The 23757-nt window shown below is 42.6% G+C and overlaps 1 protein-coding gene across 1 annotated transcript in view; it reads left to right on the forward strand.

Annotated features, from left to right (window-relative positions):
* The window catches only part of MKLN1 (muskelin 1), a 199825-nt gene that overhangs the window by 92368 nt on the left and 83700 nt on the right, over positions 1 to 23757 (forward strand). The window contains exon 9 of the mRNA XM_038752328.1: positions 7345 to 7457. Coding sequence (XP_038608256.1) covers positions 7345 to 7457 — 113 coding nt within the window. The remainder of the gene's footprint in view (positions 1 to 7344; positions 7458 to 23757) is intronic.

Genomic DNA, 23757 nt, shown 5'->3' on the forward strand with positions numbered 1-23757 from the left:
CGCTTACTGTGTGCAGAGCACTGTACTAAGCGCTTGGGAAGTACAAGTTGGCAACGTACAGAGACGGTCCCTACCCCACAGTGAGCTCACAGTCTAGAAGGGGGAGACAGAGAACAAAACAAAACATATTAACAATGTAAAATAAACAGAATAAGTATGTACAAGTATGGATTACTTGAATGCTTGGATTAATGTGGTAGCAGTTTGGATGCAGAGGAAAAGGGCAGATTTTGGTGATTTTGGTGAAGGCTGAATCGACGGGATTTAGCGAGATTGAATATGTGGGTTGGAATGCTCAGATGCATCCTTTGTCAGGGAAAAAGAAAGTGGAACTGGCTTTAAATAGATCAAGACTAAATGCCCTTTGGAGTGTTAGACTGTCTGGAAACAGTTTAAGAAACAGTACTTAGAACTTCCCTGATTTTAGGCTGAAACATTTTCAAAAAGCAGAATCCCTCCTCCAAGATGGCACTGTAGCCATACTGAGGCAAGGTCTTTGGGAGTGTAAGTTCTTTCTGCAAGTGATTATTTTATAAAGCTATGTCCAAGTTTGCTTGGGGAGTATCCCTGGGAAGCAGTGGCGTAGCGGATGAAGCCCAAGACTGGGTGTCAAGGACCAGAGTTCTAACCCCACATCTACCACTTATCTGCTGGGTGATCTTGGTCAAGTCACTTGACTTCTCTGTGCCTCAGTTACTTCGTATAATGAGGATTAAGACTATGAATCCCATGTGGGATGCAGATTGTTTCCAGTCTGTTTAGCTTGTATCTGAGTGCTTAGTACAGTTCCTGGCACATGGTAAGCACTTAATAAATATTGTGTGTGTATGTGTTTGTGGGTATACACACATCCCAACCTCCTGGTTTGGTCTGGCGTGGGTGGGGCTGTGCCTTTTTTGTGTTTAGCATTAGCCCTGTCATCTTTATTGCCTTTCCTCCTTGAGGTTTCTCAGCTCTGAGTGGAACTCAGCCCTGCACACAGTAGGCGCTCAATAAATACTATTGAATGAATGAACTGTTTCCTCTTTATATATAGAAAGCAAACAGTATGGCTGAGTGGAAAGATCATGGGCCTGGAAATCGGAAGACGTGGGTTATAATACCGGTTGCGCCACTTATCTGCTCTGTGACCTTGGGCAAGTTACTTCTCTGTGCTTTGGTTCCCTCATCTGTAAAATGGGGATTAAGACTGTGAGCCCCATGTGGGACCAGCCTGATTAACTTGTATATGCCCTGGCACACAGTAGTTGACACATAGCACTCAATAAATACCATTAAAAATAGTATAGTAGAGGAGGTAGGGAAGAAGGAACCTTTTATTACAGTGGAAGTTGGCTGCAGGGGAATCTGTGCATTCGCTCTGACATGTCAAAAGTCTGCGTGGTGGAACATTTCAGTATCCACTGATCCTGTCCCTGGGTTTGACTCCTGTTGAGGTTTCACACGTACCATTTGAAACTTTTCCTCCTTCCCCTTTCATGCAAGATGGGTGGCAGGGCTTTGGCAGAGGCCCAGTAGTTTATGTCTACAAAAGCAGCTTAAGGGGAGGGAAGAGGCACACAACCTTGAAGAGCCTTTCCTTTCTGTGGGAAACAACCAGGGGCTGATTTGTAGCAATTAAAAGTGGTTTTCCCTCTCTCGCTCTCAATGTCATGTATGGTTTTAGTAGACGTGCTTTTCAGAAGCTTGGGAAAGAAGGGTAGAGGCATGGGGATCGGCCTCCCAATTACAAATGCTTCTTTTTTATTGCTGTCTGTGCTTCTTTTGCTACATGTAGCTACTTAAGCCTGAATTTTTCCCTTCCAAGTGGGAACTCAAAATCCAGGCATTACTAGGCTACTGACCTAATCGTCAAAGAATGGAGCCAAGAGGATAAAAAGTGTGCTGACCTGAGCAGGAAGCTTCCCACCCTCCAGCAGGGCTTTCAACCTGTTCAATACAATTCCGTTAGCTTTATTGAAGAGATTGGGTGGCTCCCTAATGGTTCATCATCTCTTCTGTCAAAGCCAGGCCTACCTGAAGAATAAGAGAACATTTTTGTTCTAGTTGTACTGGGGGTTCAGGGGTTCAGCCAGTCCTAAGAGTAATAATAATTGTGGTATATGTTAAGCACTTATTATGTGCCGGGCACTACCAAGTGCTGGAGTGGATACAAGCTAATTGGGTTGGACATAGTCCCTCTACCTCATGGAACTGTCTCAATCCCCATTTTACAGATGAGGTAATTTAGGCCCAGAGAAGTGAAATAATAATAATAATAATAATAATAATTGTATTTGTTAAGCACTTACTATGTGCAAAGCACTGTTCTAAGCACTGGGGAGGTTACAAGGTGATCAGGTTGTCCCCGGGGGGGCTCACAGTTTTAATCCCCATTTTTCAGATGAAGTAACTGAGGCACAGAGAAGTGAAGTGACTTGCCCAAAGTCACACAGCTGACAGTTGGCGGAGGCAGGATTTGAACCCATGATCTCTGACTCCAAAGCCCAGGCTCTTTCCACTGAGCCACGCTGCTTCTCCAATTGACTTGCTCAGTGGCACACAGCAGACAGGTGGCAGAGGTGGGATTAGAACCCATGATCTTCTGATTCCCAGGCCCGTGCTCCGTCCACTACGCCATGCTGCTTCAGAGTCGGTCCCAGGACTCTGCCCCAAATTCCAACCGAGCCAGCCGGGACCACGGAACAAGAGTGAGGAATCAATTCGAATACTTACTGTGTGCTGAGCACTGTACCAAGTTAGCCCTTTGGAAGGTACAATGAAGGAAAAAAGACTTGGTCCCTGCCTCACAGAGCTTACAGGGGAGAGGGGGAGGCACAATACTTCTACGCAGGGGCAGAAGGCGGAGAGCCTTGCACACAGTAAGTGCCCAATAAATACGATTGAGTGCATGACTCTTGCCCCCAGAAGGATCATCCTGTTATTCCCTTTTTTCCCTTACCTGGCCCCCGTTCCTCCTGTAAAGCCGGGAACGGGGCAGGTGATCTTCTTTCCCCGAGCCCCTCATTTCCCCATGGTGTCAGTGAGGCTGTAACTTCGAAAGTGATGTTCCAGACAGAGAATTAGGTTGATTTCCCTCCCTCTCCCGTCCCAGCTTCCCAGAATGATTTTCATTTTGGACCAAGGCCTCATTGCCACTGAATTTGTGATATCTGTTAGAGCCTTTCAAGAATTACATGGGTGACAGTGAATTATCTGTCTGCCATCTGGTGGAGTTTTCCTGGGAATACTTTCATCTTCCGCGTCCCCTGGAAGCCAGACCCAAAGGCAAACGTTGTGGTTGAGGACTTGGGTCTCCTTTATAATAAACAAACACCATCTCTTCAGTGGGAAGTAGTTTTGTGGGCTAGAAAACACTGGCGCTTTGAGAAGCGTCCATCCCATTTGCAGCGCAAATAGGACGGGCAAGTAAGTAGTTGCATAAATAATACTCAGCCGCGGCTTTTAGTTTGTGCAAGCGCTGAGGAGACGGGGGTCTCGGTAAGCAGCATTTCCGTCGTCCTGGCTTGAATAAATATAAGGCCTCGATTTCTGAACTTCGCCTGTGATTCTGCGGTAAGATTCACGCTAAATTGGACGCCTGGTTCGAATGCACTTTTATGTCTCTCGGTCCCCTTTGTCAGCTGTTGAGCGTGCCTGCTAGCGTTTGCTTCGTGACGCTGTTGCACTCCTGAATGCTTCCCGATGATTTCATTCAGGTACGTGAGAAGGGTCTGTCTCCGTCAGATTCATTCAGATCTGCTATTAAGCTTCATCCCGGGCAGCGAAGCTTTCACCGGCCAGCGTGACACTTTGGCCGAGCTCCAGTAGGATACTTGCTTCGTGCCAAGTTTTATTTTGCTCGGCTATCAATGAGGCTGTTGTGGTGATGTGGGTTTTGTGCGCTGTGAGAATTTATGCACTCAGAGACCTGCTCTTCAGAAGGAACATTGGGAACTCAGAGCCCATGAGGAAGGGTTATTAAAGTTAATGAACCAGAGTAACCTTAACAGGAGGGTGCCCAGAAACACCACTATACAAAAGGTCAATTGCTGTTTCAGTTCGACACCCCCTTCTCCCAGCCCCTCCCACCCCTTCTCCCCGCCCCCTTATTTTTTTTTCCAGAGGTTCAAAACACGCCTGTGTTAATTGGCTTCAGGGTGCAACCTCGGCCCATGATCTTCACCCCAGTTGTAAATTCTTTTAAAATTTTTACTGTATATTTTAAAGTGTTGGAAGCCTCTTGTGCCAAATGGAAGCAAAAGGCTCCTTGGCTAATGGCAACAGAAAACTTTTAAAACCTGAAAGACGATTGCTTTGGGAGTTGCACAATAAAAATGATAATCATTTATGTAACTTCTATGGCATGCCAAAAACGTTCTTGACGCTTTTGGGGGCATAACATAGGGCATGATCCTGCTTGTATTTCTCACAGTCTGTCGAGTGACATTTGGAAAGGATAATTGCCATTCACAGGGCAGCTCTTCAATCCACAAAGCAGCTTATCCCTGTTGCTCTTAGAGTCTCCTTCACCTTGTCACCACCCCCCATCACGGTTCTGGGCTTTTGGTGATCCTATAAGGGGAACATGAGGAAAGTGGCGCAGGCCAAGATAATTAGAATTAAGGTAATTTGGCGTCGGACTTCACTTAACTCCTACTTGCTAGCGGTGGGTGTGATAAGACTTACTTTGGGCTGGAAGAACTGAGTGGAATTCCTTTGGGAGTTGCTAGTACTAATCCTGAATCAGAGGCATCCTTGTTGAGTGACAAAATGGATTTTCCATCCAAGGATTGAACATTTCCTAGCACAGTTGCTTGGATCTACAGTGGAAGAATCCCAGGGTAGAATTGAATTTATATTTATTTGAATTGTAGTCTTGTCCTGGGTGGGTGCGACTCTCTGGCTGTGAAGTTTTCAGTGGTTTTTTTTGTTACGATTTTCGATGGTATTTGTTAAGTGCTTACTATGTTCCAAGCACTACACTAAGCACCGAGGTAAATACAAGGTAAGTTGGAAACAGTCCATGTCCCACATGGGGCTCACAGTTTTCTTCCCCATTTTACAGATGAGGTAACTGAGGCACAGAGAAGTGATTTGCCCAAAGTCACACAGCAGACAAGTGGCAAAGCCAGAATTAGAACCCAGGTCCTTCTGACTCCCAAGCTCGTGCTCTATCTACTAGTCCATGCTGCTTCTCCAGTGTTAGTTTAATGCCTTTAGTTTAGGCATAGTTAGTTTACTACAGATTGGTTGACTTTTTTTTCAGGGCACTTTGCAATGGTTGTTATTGGCCCATTACTGTGTGTAATAGAATTTTATTACTATTGCTGTTGAACAGATAAGGACACTGTGGCCCGTGGTGTCTATGACAATGTGTGTCATAGGCACCAGTAAAATTGGCGCAGTGATTTGTCGTAATCCCCATGGCCCTCCTTCCGACTGTTCAACTTCTTTCTTTTGGCATTTCCCCCGTTGCTCTTTGACTTAAGTCCTTCCCTTTTATATGCTGTCTTAGATAACAAGACTAGCCATTTGGAATATTGATGAATGTCTGTCTGGGAGCCAAAAGAGGCAGCTGAAAGATTTTTTGGTCCCTATATCCCTGCCAAGGGAGGAGATGGTGGGGGAGGGTTTAGTTCTCACCAAACCGTTTGGATTTGGAGTCAGAGGTCATGGGTTCAAATCCCAGCTCTGCCAATTGCCAGCTGTGTGACTTTGGGCAAGTCACTTAACTTCTCTGTGCCTCAGTTACCTCATCTGTAAAATGGGGATTAAGACTGTGAGCCCCCCTGGGACAACCTGATCACCTTGTAACCTCCCCAGCGCTTAGAATAGTGCTTTGCACATAGTGAGCGCTTAATAAATGCCATTATTATTATTATTATTATTTGTATTGGAACCAGCTCAATCGGGAGCTTTGCCCTAGGAGCTGGAATGGTCTTAGTCCAGTTGACCCCAAGGAACTGAGATTGGGGTCCAGCAGGGCTTCCCAGGGGATTTGCTTCACGGTGAGCTTTAGGGGGTGGGTGAATCAAACTCCCCACTTATCCCCCTTGGGGGAGTCATTTTTTATACCAACGTGGAGCAAGACGCCAAAAACAACAGATAGTGCCAACTTACGTGCCATTACAGAACTACTTATGAGACCACGACCATTCCAAATGATCCCTACGCTTTTCTCTCCTGTGGCGAAGTTGGGACCGTTAGGTGGTTCGACACCCGCATCAAGACCAATTGCACAAAAGAAGATTGCAAAGATGTAAGAACAGAGTCCAAATAACGGTGATGGGAATATACGGTCTTAATTTTTTTTTTTTTTATAACAATTGCCTTTGAGTAAAGAGGGTGAGATTTGGTTTTACTTGTACATATTTACTGTTCTATTTATTTTGTTAATGATGTGCATCGAGCTTTAATTCTGTTTGTTCTGATGACACCTGTCCAGATGTTTTGTTTAGTTGTCTTTCTCCCCCTTCTAGACTGTGAGCCCGTTGTTGGGTAGGGACTGTGTCTAGATGTTGCCAACTTGTACTTCCCAAGCCCATAGTACAGTGCTCTGCACACGATAAGTGCTCAATAAATACGATCGAATGAAAAATGAAATGAAATGAGTGCAGCTCTGTCTTGGATCCTCACTGGATGTTGGGGTGAAAGGCAGGGGAATAACTGGGGAGGTGGGCTCCTGCACATCCCAGTGCAGTTATTCAAGGTAAAGTGGATTCATTAAGCTAGGACCAGAAAAAAAAAATTAGACTTGGCCTTAAGGAAATCACATTACTGGGAATGCCAATAAAAAAATCAAAAATACGATTCAGCTGTGCTTTGGCTGTTCACAGCACACCAATCATATAACTGACACTAAATTGTGTGGGTAGAACTAGTGAAAATTTTTGGCTTAGTGTAAACTTTGGCAGGTTGGAAGGTTCAGAAACCTCATCTTCAAGACTAGCATCCAACTAATTCCATCCCCTTTTAGCAGCATGGCCTAGTGAATAGAGCCATGGAGCTGGGAGTTAGAAAGCTCTGAGTTCTAATTCCGCCTCTGCCATTTGTCTGCTGTGTGACCTTGGGCAAGTCACTTTACTTTTTTTGAACCTCAGTTCCCTTACTTGTAAAATGGGGATTAAGGCTGTGAGCCCGGTGTGGGACAGAGACTGTGTCCAACCCTGTTTGCTTCTACCCACCCTAGTTTTTAAAGCAGTGCCTGGCACTTAGTAAGTGCTTAACAAATGCCGTTATTATCATTATGATTAATAATAACGACATTAAAATCTCCTGGCTATGTACTGAAGTGGGAAGAGGGGCGTTCAATGTGTATGCTTTTCTTTTTAACAGAATGTCCGTTTTCCTTGTTTTTTATAGAAACAGTTTATTTGTTTGGCGGCTGGGATGGAACTCAAGATCTGGCTGACTTCTGGGCATACAGCGTGAAGGAAAACCAGTGGACTTGTATTTCTAGAGACACTGAGAAAGAGGCAAGTTCTGAAATCTTTCTCATGCCTGTCTTAGGGCGTGTATGTGTTTACTTATTTTTCAGGATGATTCATGTGTCTGCTGTTAATTTCAGTAAAGGCGGAAGGAGAATTTGTGGTCGAGCTTTGTTAGAGTACTGGATGTTCTAGGTTCTATTCCTGGCTCTTCTCTAGTTGCGCGTTCACAAACATATGCCCTCTAGAGTTGTCTATCAGTGAAATGGAAATTATTTTAACAGATAATTAAGCACCTCCCCTAGACTGCATGAAAATATAAAAGATGCCAATAGTCTACCATCTTTGCTCTCCGTGAAACAGGTGTTCTGTTGTTGTTTTTCCAATTAGTGCTTTGAGATTTTCTACACAGATGCCTTTGCGATATAAAATAATGGGTGGCTCTGATACGAGAAACACTGGGCTTTGGAGAGGAGTCTTTGGGAGAAATTTTCACCTTTTCCCCCCCAAATCTGCATGAAGTATACTGCACCTGTCCCACTTCAACCATCTGCAGGAGTTTTTATAGACTGTGAACCCACTGTTGGGTAGGGACTGTCTCTATATGTTGCCAATTTGTACTTCCCAAGCGCTTAGTACAGTGCTCTGCACATAATAAGCGCTCAGTAAATACGATTGATGGATTATAGCACCAGATCAATCTGATTGACCGAGATCAGCCACTGACAATTGGGAAATTGCCTTGAAAAGTAGTATCATGGCCAGCCAGTCGTGTTTCCATAAGTCCAACATAGTGGTTTTCTTAAGAGAATTTTCTCTTCATAGTCTTTTCTTAAGAGAAGAATAAATTCCCCTCAGCACAGTGCCAGCTTTCCCGATTGCCTCTCTTTCTGTTATATGTTATATGATTGCCCCTATTTCTGGCAACCCCTACAGAATAACAGTCAGCACAGACATTTCTAGTTTCCAACCCCCCTTTCATTAGCCTGTTATTCAGCTGGATCATGTTAAGGCCATTGAGAAGCACACGGCCTCCGTGAACTTCTTTCAACCTGTGGTCAGGTTTGCACCAGGCTGACATAAGCAATATCATCTTTACAGTTTATTTGTTAGGGTTTTGTTATTCAGAATCAGACCATGTGAGACTTAGGTTAGGTAAGAGCTGCTGGATTTTTTTTAAACATCCTTTAAATCTCCTCTGTATTCTGAGTGCAAGTCGGGAAAGAAAGAACGGAGCTTGAAGTGAATGAGAGGGCATAAAATATCATTTCTTAGTTTTAAAAAATGTCCCTGAAGGGAGGTCATTTGGAAAAGATCGGGCACAAGATTAGTAAACTGGGGACTGTACTCCTCAGCACGGTGGATGAGGAATGCCTTTTCCGGTTATAGCTAGGCAATCTTAGTGTCTCATAGACTCTCTTAAGATTCTGGTTCTTGTTATCCCAAGTGAAACATCAAAAGCTGCATTCCTGCCAGTAATGAAAATAATAACTTAAGCATTGGATTGTTTGGGAAGAGAGTACACTGCAGAAGAGTAGAGACTGATGTCAGAAAACAAATTGGTCTTTCCATTCCGAAGGGATCGTGTAGTGATTCAGGCTTATATAATACCGAAATGATCCTTGCCCATTCTCCTCACGGATCCCTATCTCACAGACGGGATCGTCTCTTAATTTTAAGGCAGGGCCGTAGGTTGTCATTCCCAGGGGACTGACTCCAGGCTGTAGGCCCAGAGAAGGAAGAGGAGGCGGAGGAGAAAGGAGGGAGTCGGGGAATTGACAAGTGGCTGTCGCCAAGAAAGCCGTAGGGTCCCAGAACTGGAATTGCTCGTATGCAGCCTGTGTAAAACAGAGTTGTGCCCACTGAGATAAGATTCTTTTGATGATCTCAGAGGCTAACATCTGATTTTTTTCTTTTGAGTTCCCTTTAGTTTTAGAGGTCTGCTCCTCCCAAGGGTCTCCGGAAGCCCCAAGCCCCAGGACAAATAAAGCACTCTATGAAGATAGCCGATTCAGTATGGGCTAATGCATACCACTTTCTAACATCACCGGGGTCAGTTGATTCTATCTGAGGCCACTGGAAAACTCGAGATTTAGCTCTGAAGACATTTATGAATTTGAAATGAGTTTTATGAAATTGGAACCTAAACCTTTTATTTTCTTTTCAGGGGAGCCATTTTATGGACTTAGTGCATGTTCCTTCCTGATTTTCCCCATATTAACAGCCTGTCTCTTAACCATAATTACCGAGATGTAATAATTACCGAGATGTAATATCATGCACTAGCTTGTGTTCTGACGTGAAGCCACAGGGATCTGAGTGCCCGGCATTAGAATCACTCTGGCGGTTAGGAAAATTAAAGTTTTAGCCATAACTTTCAAAGGAATCTATTTGGATAGACTGTGATCCCCGTATGGGGCAGGGACTGTGTCCAGCCCAACTTGTGCCTGTCCCAGTGCTTAGGACCGTATTTGACATCTAGTAAGGGCTCTAGGCTGTAAGCTCGTTGTGGGCAAGGAATGTGCCTGTTAAATTGTGATACTCTCCCAAGCACTTAGTACAATGCTGGGCACACAGTAAGCACTCAATAAATTTGGTTGAATAACAAATACCATAAAAAAGTTCATTGAACCAGAGCAGAGAGAAAAGAGGTGGGACAGAGCTTCCCGTGCGGGAGGCACCACCACCTTCCAAACTGGATTGGAACCCGGGACTCAGTTTTGACGTTATCATTAAAAAGTCCAGCACCAGCAGGGACCACTTTTGCTGAACCTCTAAGCTGGACTGGATTTAAACCATCCTAGAAGAGGGCCATCACTTTTAATTAAAATTTCCAAAGAGTCCCCAGTTCCTAACCCTCCTTGCCTAATGCTTTCTAACAGGACTGCCCAATTAATTGGGCCTAAGGGCCACGTAGCAAGCTTTAATAAGCTCTTGAGGTCTGCACATGTTAAATATCTGGTGTTCACAGTACTGTACCTATTGGTAAAATTATTATGGCATTTACTGTTTAAAAAATGCTCCATGTCCTTTCTGTACAAAAATGTACAACGCTACTAGAATGAACTAGGAATGCTAGGAGGCTCTAGGGAGATCCGCCTGTGTGCAGTGGATATGATGTTGGGCAGGACAGTATCAGTCGGTGGACTGGATGTGATCCCTGGGCTGTGTTTGCTTGCCCCTGCTTTATTCTGTTTCATATCTATCAGTCAGTCGCTTAGTACAATGCTCTGCACACAGTAAGTGCCCAATAAATATGATTGAATGAATGAATGATACTTATTGAGCTTCTTGCTCCACTGAGAAGCAGCCTGGCCTAGTGGATAGAGCACGGGACTGGGAGTAAGAAGGGCCAGGATTCTCATCCTGGCTCCACCACTTATCCACTGTGTGATCTTGAGCAAGTCACTTCACTTCCTCTGTGCCTCAGTTACCTCATCTGTAAAGTGGGGATTAAGACTGTGAGCCCCACGTGGGACCTGACTGTGTCCAGCGTGATTAGCTGGCATCTACCCCAGCACTTAGAACAGTGCCTGGCACGTAATAAGCACTTAACAAATACCATTTAAAAGAAAAGTGTTTGGGAGAATACAGTAGAGTTGGTAATAATAATAATGATGATGGCATTTATTAAGCTGTGCAAAGCACTGTTCTAAGCGCTGGGGAGGTTACCAGGTGATCAGGTTGTCCCACGTGGGGCTCACAATCTTAATCCCCATTTTACAGATGAGGTAACTGAGGCCCAGAGAAGTTAAGTGGCTTGTCCAAAGTCACACAGCTGACAGTCGGCGGAGCCGGGATTTGGTAGGGATCATGGTAGGATATGATCCCTTTCCTTGAGGAGCTTCCAATCTACTGTTTTGTATTCTCTTCAGTGGTGATTTCCTCCTGAGTCTTCCACTTAAATTCCCCCTCTTGCAACTTAAACTTTGTCCTCAGAAGCACAGTTAACAACTGCTCACCATCTCCTCTATCTCCTCTAACCAGTCACTGGTATTTATTACAGAGCTTGGGGGCATACAGGAGAGTTGGGTGATAGAATCCCTGCCCTTGAGGGAAGGGCAGGGAAGTTCAGAAGTCCCTGCCAGTCTAATTGGGGAGACTGACATTAAAATAAATTACTGGGAGAGAAAATAGTGTGAGAATATGTACTGTGGGGGTGGGGTGAATATCAAAGTGCCTGTGGTGTAGTACTAGAGTGCACAGTTGCATAGGTGAGTTGGAAGGGAAGGAAGGTAGGGTGGAGAGATGAGAGGTTAGTTGGGGAAGGCTTCCTGAAGGACATATGAGTGTAATAGGGCTTTGAAGATGGGGAGATAGGTGGTCTTTTGGTTATGAATGGAGAGGGAGTCCCAGAAAGGAGGGAGGGTGTGAGCGAGGGATTGATGGCACGAAAGATAGAAGAGTGAAGTATGTGGGTTGAATTCTAGAGGTGGAGAAGAGGGAGAAAGCTGATTGGTTGCGTTCAAGTCAACCTTGAGGAGTTTGATGTGGACATAGATATGGTCAGCTATCTACGGAGCACTTATTTTTCAAGCTAATAATCCCCAGTTTCTTTGCCCTTTCCTTGGAACTTCTGTTTCCTATCTCTTTATTTTGGTGCCTGTCTCCTCTCAAACATCCCACAGCTACCCATTTTCCTCCACGTCAAGCAAGAACTCCTGACTGTTGGTTTCAAGGCCTTCTGCCAGCTCTCCTTTCTTACATCCGTTGTCTTCACCCCTACACCCCATCTTGTGCTCTTTGCTCAAACCTCTTATCCCTTTCAAAACTGCTAGGCCACACTCTCCCCATCTTTAAATCCCAATCCCTCCAGAATGCATTTCCTGATTAATTTTCTTCACCCCTGGTCATATTCTCCCAACTTATACTTTCACCTCAGCTCTTGTGAACTCACTGCCAATCTGTGGCCCTTTTATTAAGAAAAACAATTTATATGCCTCATTTAAGCACGTTTACCTATCTTTCCATGCTCTCTCCGATATGTAAATAGCTTTGTGCCAGTCTCGCCCATTAAATTGTAAACTCCTTTGGTGTAGGAGCCATGTTCCTTAAAACTGTTGTACTTTCCTAAGCCTGTATAGTACTTTTCTAAGCCTATGTAGTAAGCTTACATGCACTCAATAGATGCTTAATAAATCAATCAGTGGAATGTATTGAATGCGTACAGTGTTCAGAGCACTGTACTAAGCGGTTGGGAGAGTACACTGCAACAGAGTTGGTAGACACTTTCCCTCCCCACGAAGAGTAAGAGAAGCAGCATGGCTTAGTGGAAAGAGCCTGGGCTTGGGAGTCAGAGGTCGTGGGTTCAAATCCCAGCTCTGCCACTTGTCAGCTGTGTGACTTTGGGCAAGTCACTTAACTTCTCTGTGCCTCAGTTACCTCATCTGTAAAATGGGAATTAAGACTGTGAGCCCCATGTGGGGCAACCTGATTACCTTGTATCTACCCCAGCTTTTAGAACAGTGCTTGGAACATAGTTAAGTACTTAACAAATACCATAATTATTATTATTATTTACAGTCTCAAGCCAAGCATACAGTCTCAGGACAGCCATTAATGGATAGAATTTGGCTCTCTAGCTCTTTCCATTAAAGGGCTTAAACCTGATAAACTCTAGTAAAAATTTGATCCTGAATATATAATCAGGACTTTCTCAGGGTCCCTACATTTTGGCTCTTTATTATGCTTGTCATATTGAGCAAGTTAATCAATGGTATTTATTGAGTGCTTACTGTGTGCAGAAGTATATTTAGTTTGAAGTCCAATGTGACCTCAAGATCCTGATTTTACCACATTTGTCTGAAAGCCAGCACTTTTACTATTTTGTACTTTTGGATCATGTTTTTTGTTTGTTTGATTTATTCAGCTTTTGTCCCCACTGAAATGCATCCTTACACCTTCAAATTATCAAGGTGACTTTGAATTGAATCATTTTCTTCAAAGGTGCTAACTTTCACTCATGGTGTCCTGGGCAAACGTTCACAAATATACCCTGTTGAGTTGTCCAAATCCTGCGTAATCTTGTTATATTGTCTTTCCTTTCCCATAGGTCTCCATCACCATCTCCGTTGATTTAAAATGCTGAAATTAAAGCACATCTAGTCCTATATTTGGCTTGTCACTGTAGTTGCTTAAATCTCCTAATGATTCCTAATTGCCAGATCATCTTTCTCATTTGGCCTTGTCTCCCATCCCTCGTTCTGCAACAGAAAATTTTCCCTTTGTTCCTTTCTGCCTCTCCAGCATTGTCTCTATCCTTTCCGTACTCCTAGAATAGCCCGCCATTTCAGTTCCTCCAGATCGCATTTCCAAAATAGCCAGACCAGGCTCTGAGAGTCCGAGAACCTGGATTCTGATCTCTGCTCTGCCCTGCTGCGTGACTGTGCCCTTGGGTAAGTTTCCTCATCTGTAAAATGGGCATTCAGTGCCTGTCTTCTCTCCTGCTTAGACTGAGCCCCTTGTGGAACAGGGAATTCGTCCAGTGTGATTAACCTTCATCTACTCAGGTGCTTAGAACAGTGTTTGATGCATAGTAGGTGCTTAACAAATATTATTATCGTTATTATTGTTATTACCTCCAAGCCTCTGCAATCGTCATTTTGGTCTTATTGACTTTTGATGATTCTGATCCAGAAGTGGCTAAAATCTTGCTCCTGGGGGCCTTGCAAAGTTGCTCCAAATATTGCTGACTTATAGGAACAGGGCAACCTTGAAAGCTCCCTTCCCTCCCCTCCAGAAACCATTTTCTGCTCCCTTCGAAGTTTGGTGTTTAGCTCTTCCTAGTCACCATTCTCCCTTCTGAGCAGCAGCCAGGCCTGGATCTGCATTTCTAGTCACTGCAGTGTCCTGTAACGTCGGCTGAAGTGGTGAAATGAGACGTCTGCAAAGGTGACAGTTGTTTTTATCTCAAAGGTATCGCTTCAAGAGCCCCGGGTGGAATGTTGGACCAGGTGTCTAATGAATAGTTCAGTAAAACCTGGAAGTGTGCATCTTTGACACATTTCTGGAATCAAATCAATCTCAGTGCTATTTATTGAACACTTGCTACATGCAGAGCACTATACTAAGCACTTAGGTGAGTACCAAAAAAGTAATCCCAGAAATCCTTCATCAGTGGGTTTTTGCTTAGATTTTTGGATTCAAGTTGTACAAATTATCTTGTCCCAGTGCCAGAACTCTGCTAGTAATTGGACACTTATCTTCCTATTCAAGACCTCTCATTACTCCACCCAATATAAATTGCTGTAAGGATTTTTATATCAGAGAGTGGGAAAGAGAAAGAAAATATGTGCCTTTTGGGCCCTGTATAATGATTTAGCATGCTCTGAAAATTGCCTCTCTTGTCTCATTTCAGTTTTCTGAATCATCATAAATATTTTGTTTTACAGTATTTAGAGAACGAGATGGAGAGCCAACTTACTTGGCAATAGGCCAAACTGTATTTTTTTTTGACAATCAGTCCTGTTTACTGAGTGCTTACTATGTGCAGAACACTACTAAACTTTTGGGAGAGTACAGTACAAAAGAGTTAGCCTACACGTTCCCTGCCCACAACAAGCTTACAGTCTAGAGAGGGAAAAAGGCATTAATATAAATAATAACTGGAATCCTTGGGGTGGATCCACCCAAAGGCTCCATACCACCTTTTTTTATTATTAGGATATAGTTATGTCTGTCTGACCATTTGCTGTCAATACAGCCTCACCAGTCCAATTCTGATCCCTTGTACATATCTCTAATTTATTTATATTAATGTATTTCTCTCCCACTAAACTATAAGCTCATTGTGGGCAGGGAATGTGTCTGTTTATTGGTATATTGTACTCTCCCAAGTGTTTACTAATACTGTACTTTGCACAAAGTAAGCACTTAGAAAATACAATTGAATGAATTTATTTCCCTGTTTTTAGTGAAATTTGTCCCTGAGTGGTTCCTTGGATCCCCAGACCCTGGGAGGGTTTTCCACGCCTCTGGGCAGGCTTCTGAAGTCAGTGAGCATCTTCCACAGGACATTCTGTTACTCTATTTATTTATTTTACTTGTACATATCTATTCTATTTATTTTATTTTGTTAATATGTTTTGTTTTGTTCTCTGTCTCCCCCTTCTAGCCTGTGAGCCCACAGTTGGGTAGGGACTGTCTCTATATGTTGCCAACTTGTACTTCCCAAGCGCTTAGTACAGTGCTCTGCACACAGTAAGCGCTCAATAAGTATGATTGATTGATCGATTGATTCTCACTAGGGGTCCTAAATACCCAATCATCTCCAGGGAGATAGTTTCCCTTGTTTTAGAAATATTCAGCCACTTTTAAGGCTCGATGTAATCATTTTCAAAACATTAATTTGAAAGGGAAGGAATTATCTGAAGCTTTCCACCCCTAACATTCATTCATTGTCATATTTATTGAGCGCTTACTGTGTGCAGAACACTGTACTAAGCACTTGGGAAGTACAAGTTGGCAACATATAGAGACGGACCCTACCCAACAGTGGGCTCACAGTCTAGAAGGGGGAGACAGAGAACAAAACATATTAACAAAATAAAATAATTAGAATAAACATGTACAAATAAAATAAATAAAAGCAGCACAGCATAAATTAACACAGTAGTTACCTTCAAAATATTTCACTAGCCTTGACCAACTGATATTCACGATGCTCCCCTGAGGATCTTTTGCCCTTTTATAGAGGAGAGAAGGAGAAAGAGGCATTAAATGACATTCTTCAGGCTATCGGGGAGAAAATGAGATCTCAGGAGTATGTGTTCCCCGATCCCATGGCCAAACTCAACCGTTATTTGTTGCTTGTAGTATTTGAGTGCTAACAGTTAAACACACTGTGTTAACTGAAGGAGAGATTAATTTATTTCTCTTCCAGTTATAGTGTTGAATGATGCTTTGTATGTCAGTACGAACTTTGACACCAAGCTAGTGAGGCAGGCTTCACTGAATCACCTCCCTTGGGTGTCTTAAAGTATAGGGAAAATATCCATCTATCGGAGATGCTTAGGTGTATTCATATTTGGAGACAGGGTAATGGAGTCAAATGTCTGTTTGAGACCTAGCAGTATATACCCTGGACAGGAATTTTTCCTGGGGTTGCGGGGACGTGGGGAAAATGGTGAAGGGGGAGAGAATTGGAGGCCGTGGTGGGGTGGGGATCAGGAAAGGTGGTTTGGGTATATTAGGAAGGAGCAGTGTTATCCAAAGAGTGCTCTGTTACTCTTGTAGTATTTTTCATTGTCCTTATCTCTTTCATTTTTACATGCGTATTTTTCCTTATTAGCAGTAAACTGTCAATCCTCTCTTCCCCCTTACTCTTATTATGAGCCCCTTGGCAGCCAGGGACTAGCTTGGATTATCATCTGTATATTTGTATAGTCCTGTGCACACAGATATGTATAAAATACTATTACCACGATTAGGGAGAGGAGCTGATGAGCAGTTTAATGTTCTCAGGTAATTCTTGGGCCTCTTTCAGCCTTGCACCTCATTCAGGTTTGCTTGCACCTCCTGAACCGAACAGTTTCATTTGTGGCACTTACTGATATTTGGGTCCCTGTAAATATTCAGAAGAGGAGATTGTGAAATCGGCAGAATGAAAGTATTCCCCAAGAAAAGAGTGGAATTCATGTTGTTATCCCTCTGGCAGAGGGGTATGCCAAATATCAGTCAGTCACAAATTGGCAGTCTCAAAAAGAGTTTCATTTGTATTTGTGACTAAATTCAACCATGGTGGCCCTGCCTCTAGTAGGATTGATGAGGCAAATACGGTTATCTCCAGTTAGATGCTGCCAAATGGGGATAATGAAGATCACCATTTCATAAAGAGAGGCATGTTCTGCTACTCCAAGTGTAGGCCTGCCAGTGAATTGATTTATTGGGCTGTGAATCCATACTCATTATGGATTTCCTTTCAGTGAGTTTGCCAGCAAAAAGCCTATTGCTGAGTTCTGCTCAAATGTTTTTGGACCTCTGGTGGTTTGCAATTTCCTGAATTTTCTGGTCTACGAAACACTTAACTGAGCATAAAAGACCATGCCATTTGAAGATTCCATTAGCCCCAGAGAATTAAATGTAGTTATTGAGTTCTGGAGGTGGGCAGGTCACTGCAGTCTCAAAGTGGGAAGCAGATGATTTAACAGTGGAGATCTTTGTCATCTTTAGGGAAAGGATGAACTCAAAAGTTTTCTTTATGGAGGATCTTTGGAAACCTTTTTTTTCAATTTCTGGAGAAGATGGCTAGGTAAAGTGTATATCTGTGGAAGATTTGGCCTCCCTAGTATCCTTAGTTAAGTAGAGTGATTTTTTTAGAATCACGGGATGGAAGGGAGGGCATTGCAGTTCATTTCAACTCATTACCCCAGGCTGATACCCGTCTTCCTCCGTTTCAGTATTTTAAGAAAGGAAATCTCATGTTGGTACTCACCCTACATTTAACAGTGCATCATACTGTATCCAGCCCCACATGCAGTGTAGGAAGAAAGTTCCATAATTCTACTATCGTACACTAGCCAAAACACAGTGGAAATTTCTTTATTGAAGAACTGAATTTATAATGAGCCTCTGTGTCTCTTTTAGCCAGTGTTAAACTATTGATATTGACGGACATTTCAGAATGCTGTCACAAGAGGCTCCGAACTGCATTACTCCTCGTTGAATTCGTATGGGCTTCGCAGTTACAGATGACAAAAACCTTTTCTTTTTTTTTTTCCAAATACATTTCTGTACAAAGTGCCTCATCCTGTTCTTTTGGTTTTTAAAATAGAAGGGATGGGTCTCTTAGATTGTAAAATTGTCCTCTAGACTGTAAACTCATTGTGGGTAGTGCATATGTCTGTCAACTCTGTTATGTTGCTACATTGTGCGATCCTAAGTGCTCAATAATATGATTGATCGGATCCCAAACTTCAGGCCATTAGGAGCTTAAAACCCTCCCATATAGCTTTATAAAGACAAGAGGTTACTATTTCCAGGTCTCACAGGAAAGACTGGGTGGTCTTTACTGCTTTCCAGCATTTTCATTCATGCATACATTGATTCACCCCAGTATCATGATGGCTTTTTGAAAAATGTTACCGCCTGTACTAATTCCACTTCTTGTAGAGTAGAACTTCCAGGTCGCTGTTATACTTGTATCTGGGTGACCTTTCATTAACCATTGGTTGTCATTTTTGATCCCTAAAAGGTTTACCAAAATATTTTACCTCATACTTGTCCCTTGAGCATTCTTGTGGATTTTGCATTCAAAAATGGCGTCCAGCACCATTTCACTTGCATTTCATTCAAGTTGCTCTTTAGTTGTCATCCTGGCGTTGAAAAGCACTTCCATTTTACAGGTGGTGAAACCCAACACAGAAGAGGAAGTGTGGCAAAATTGGAAGGGGAAATCTGGTTTCCGGAACCTCAGATTATATCCATTACGCTCACAGTCGTCTTATAGTATTGCATTTTTCATTTCCTCTTTCAAGTTTGGAGTTTAATTATTTAAAAAAAAACAACCCTCTTAAATAGGTAAGGTCAGAAATATGCTCATGAATACCCAAGCTGCCTTAACTCTGCTGTTATTGTGGGTTGTTTGAATTAGAATGCAAGACCAGATTTTAATGGTGATTAATCCTACTTGTATATCATGATGCTTATGATTAGTTGGCACATTTTAAGCGGAAATACCTGTTGTCTAATTCAGAGCATTCCTCTTTGCTTCTTGTGGGGCCCATAAGTGGCCAACGTAAGAGATCATCTAGTATGTAGTTTTTGGAACCTAACACGGTGTTCATTCTTTAAAAGCAGAAAACCTTTGTGGAAATGTATGGAACACCACATTCTGCTGAGACTGCAGTCTTTGTAAAGGCCATCTTCCGGGAAGCTAGTGGAAAGAGCACTGGCCTGAGAATCACAGGACCTGAATTCTAATTCCAGCTCCCCCACTTGCTGTGTGACCTTGGACAGGTCAGTTCACTCCTCTGTGCCGTAGTTACCGCATCTATAAAATGGGGAGAGATGCCATGAGGCCATGTCATGAACTGGGCCCTACATAATAATAATAATAATGATGGTCACGTTTTTGGACTCCTAAGCCCGTGCTTTTTCCACTGAGCCACGTTGCTTCTCTATGATTAGGTCGTATCTACCCCAGCACTTAGAACAACGCCTGGCACGTACTAAGCACTTTACAAATATTTTTACAATTTTTATTCAATCAATCATATTTATTGAGCACTTACTGTGTGCAGAGCTGTAAGCCCTTGAGAGGGGACAGCACAACAATACAACAGACGCAGCCCTTGCCCACAGCAAGCTTACAGTCTAGAGCGGTCTTTTGGGTCTTGACATAAATCTTCTGTTACGGAGCAGGGATCATGTCTACCAACTCTGTTACATTGTACCCTCCCAAATGCTTAGTATAGTGCTCTGCATACAGTAAGTACTTAATAATTACCATTGATTGATCGATTCCACTTTGAAAGCTGGCTTTGCTATCTTTACTGTATAATTATTCTGTACACCTGTTGTCCTTTAAAGGTCTGCTCGAAAACCACTGAAAGTTTGCATCTGCAAAGATAGCGCTCCGAGCTTTGCAGAATCTGGTGCACGTAGCACAGTCTTTCTCATCCATTTTCTCTGTTTATGGTGTGCGTCCAAAGGTCTGACTTATTGGAAATGTTGGAGGCTTTTAAGCTAAAAATAAAACTGTATTTCTTTGAGTAGGCTTCAGATTTCTTTCCATCCTCCCTGTTGCTGTCTGCTTTACTTTCGAATCACTCACCAAACCAAAAGAAATTTACTTTGCCCACCAGGAAGGAGGGTGCGTCACCAAACTAAACCAATAGGTTGCTAAGTCAGGTTCTGAGTGTTCAGATCCCATCATTGGTAATTGGCTCCCTCTGAGCATTGGTTAAATCACTTAACCTCCCCATGCCTTGGCTTCTTCATCAGATAAATTGGGATCATAATATTATTAATCCCTCCGGCTATTATTCTCCACTTTCCAATCCGTCTCCTCCTTCTCCTCTATGTCCTCACTAGTATGCAGAGAATGGGGACAACTGAAATGGAACTGCGACCTTACTGAAAAAGGGAAGTTTGATATATTTAATTCATGGCCCTCCACAGATGCAGGAAAGTGGAGGGATATCAATTTAGTTTTTTGTACTTTAGAGACAGAATCCAGAAAGTGTGAAACAAACTCAGGGCCACGTTGATTTCGTATTTTGGCTTGGAATAACCCTTGAGCCCAAGCATTCTACTGGAGATAGCTTGGCCTTTCAGCCAAAGTTTTCCAAGGCAGTATTGAAAGAGAAAACGATCAGCTGCACTCTCCTTGAACTCAGTTTGGACACTTTCCACGTGGCTCCCGAAGATACTCTTTTTGTCCGTCAGAGACTTTTCATCCTTGGTCTCTTAACTTTAATAAAGAAACACACCCAATCCTTCTAGTACAAAGTTTGGTCCCTTGCCAGCAAAAGGTTACCAAACACAAAAATGTGGCTGTTCCAACCTCTGGTGATTTTTATGTCTCCGGGTGCTGGCTTTTTATCTGCTCCTACTTTTCTGAAGCCTGAGCTAATGCATCGTGTTTATTTTGAAAAACCTTTGTGAGACTGTTGAGTGAAAAATTTGTATCCACATTTAAACCGGTCAGCCTCCTTTTCAAGGAATGCTGGCCTTTGCTAATTTCTGTCATGGGGAGGGGGAAAATGTCAAATTTCCTAGTACAGTTTGATCCGATATGATGGTAAGAAATTTTAATTCCTTGCCTTTTAAAGGAAATGTGACTGTGCTGAACAGACTTTGTGTACATATATAGACCCGGACAAATATCCGTATTACTCTTTTTGGTGAATAGGCTGCCAGATAAAATGTTGGTAAATATAGGCCAGCCCAAGATTTAACCTCTGATCCGTTTTTCCTTGGAAATGGAAAAAAAAGTGCCAATTCTTGAAAGAATGGAATGGTGGCATTTTGTTTGCATTTTTGCTGTGGAAATATGGAACTCAAGTTGGCTGGTAAAACTCACATCTGGTTAGTTTGGGAGTGATGGTGGGAGGAAGTAATAATAATGATGGCATTATTATTAGTGGCATTGATGATGAATAATGATGGCATTATTATTATTATTATTAGTGAAGCAGCATGGCTCAATGGAAAGAGCACGGGCTTTGGAGTCAGAGGTCATGGGTTCAAATCCCAGCTCCGCCATTTGTCAGCTGTGTGACTTTGGGCAAGTCAGTTAACTTCTCTGTGCTTCAGTTACCTCATCTGTAAAATGGGATGAAGACTGTGAGCCCCCCATGGGACAACCTGAATACCCTGTAACCTCCCTTTTTTACTTCTAGACTGTGAGCCCGTTGTTTTGTAGGGACCGTCTCTGTTGCCGACTTGTACTTCCCAAGCGCTTAGTACAGTGCCCTGCACACAGTAAGCGCTCAATAAATACAATTGAATGAATGAATGAATTTGTTAAGCCCTTACTATGTGCGAAGCACTGTTCTAAGTGCTGGGGGAGATACAAGGTGATCAGGTTATCCTACGGCTGAGAATCTTAGGAGTTGTGATGGTAAAGATATGAATTTTGTCTGAACTCAAGGAAATCCTTTATGAAACCTTGTGGATTTTCTAGTTGTTAAGCCACATGTGTTCATGTTTTCTCTCTCTCTCTCTCTTCTCTCCCCTTCCCCCCCAACGAGGAAGCTTCTTGAACATCTAAATCATTTAATCATTTGCATATTTAGAGCCATGGCAGAATATTTAAAAGAAAATTTGAGAAAGAAACCTGCTACTTACTGGGATTCATATAAATAAACCAGGTTCTCTACCTCTTACACAGCCATTTTCCCATTCTTCTTTGTACTTGTATCTCCCTTCTATTTTTACTTCTAGTGTTCCTTTGCTCACTTTCAGGGCTACTTTTTCCCAGATTCTGATTTATTTGCAAGTGGTTCTGGGTGGGTTTTTTTTTCCAACATTTGCCGTTTTTCTGGGTTTCCCCTAGTTTGCATTCTCTAGTCATTAGTATTTTTAATTTTTGCAAACGCTATTGTTTTGTGTTTTGGTGCCATGTAACACTTTTTTTGCCATTATTTTTATTCTTTTTCTGCGTTGGGACTTTGTAATTCTTCCTTTTCCGCTCTTTTGGAGTAGGAGTCCAGACGTCCTGTATCTGAATGTGGGTTAGAATTACATATATAGATATAAACAATGAAAACTTGAAGCAGTTTCTTATTAGTTGAGAATTATGTTTGAGGTTTCATAAGGCACCTAGGTAAAACAGAGTTTAGAATATTTCATTATTCTTAATAGCCTCTTGGTGTAGACAGCTGTTGTCCAAAATTGCCCATAATGGTGAAATTAATTGCCAATGGGTATTAATAGATTTTTAATTTTTATGGTATTTGTTAAGCAATTCCCGTGTGTCAAGAACTATTCTAAGCATTGGATGAGATATAAGTTAATCAGGTCGTACATAGTCCCTGTCCCACAATCTAAATAGGAGGGAGAACAGGTATTTCACCCCCAATTTACAGTTGAGGAAACTGAGGCACAGAGAAGTTAAGTGGCTTGCCCAAGGTCATACAGCAGGGAAGTGGCAGGGCTGGGATTAGAACCCAGATTCTCTGACTCCCAGGGTCGTTCTCTTTCCACTAAACCAATACTGCTTCCTAGGGAACTGAGACACAGAAAAGTTAAGTGACTTTTCCAAGATCACACAGCCGGTATCTGGCAGAATCATGATTAGAACCCAGCATTCGACAAAATATAGTACACTGTGCATCTTATTTAAAAGATGACTGGAATGAACCTCAGAATAGAGAGATCCACTTGTATAGGTTCATGAATGGAAAAAGTCCACATTTATCGACCTTCCAAATCCATTCTTTTTCAGAGTTTAGGTGCTGCAAAATTCCTACTTCCATGATCTCCATCTTAAGATCATCTTGCTTCTCCATCTTGGAGAAGCAGCGTAGCTCAGTGGAACGAGCCCGGGCTTTGGAGTCAGAGGTCGTGGGTTCAAATCCCGGCTCCGCCACTTGTCAGCTGTGTGACTTTGGGCAAGTCACTTAACTTCTCTGGGCCTCAGTTACCTCATCTGTGAAATGGGGATTAAGTCTTGTGAGCCCCACATGGGACAACTTGATTACCTTGTTTCTACCCCAGCGCTTAGAACAGTGCTTTGCACATAGTAAGTGCTTAATAAAAGCCATCATTATTCTTATCTTAAGGGGACCAGTGCTTTGCACATAGTAAGCGCTTAATAAATGCCATTATTATTATTATTTTACCCATTTCAGCATTTTCGGTCAGTTGATTTCTCAGAGGTGGCAGACTCATTCTTAATTATATT

Source organism: Tachyglossus aculeatus, chromosome 10 (genome assembly GCF_015852505.1).
Source record: "Tachyglossus aculeatus isolate mTacAcu1 chromosome 10, mTacAcu1.pri, whole genome shotgun sequence".
Taxonomy (NCBI): Eukaryota; Metazoa; Chordata; class Mammalia; order Monotremata; family Tachyglossidae; genus Tachyglossus; species Tachyglossus aculeatus.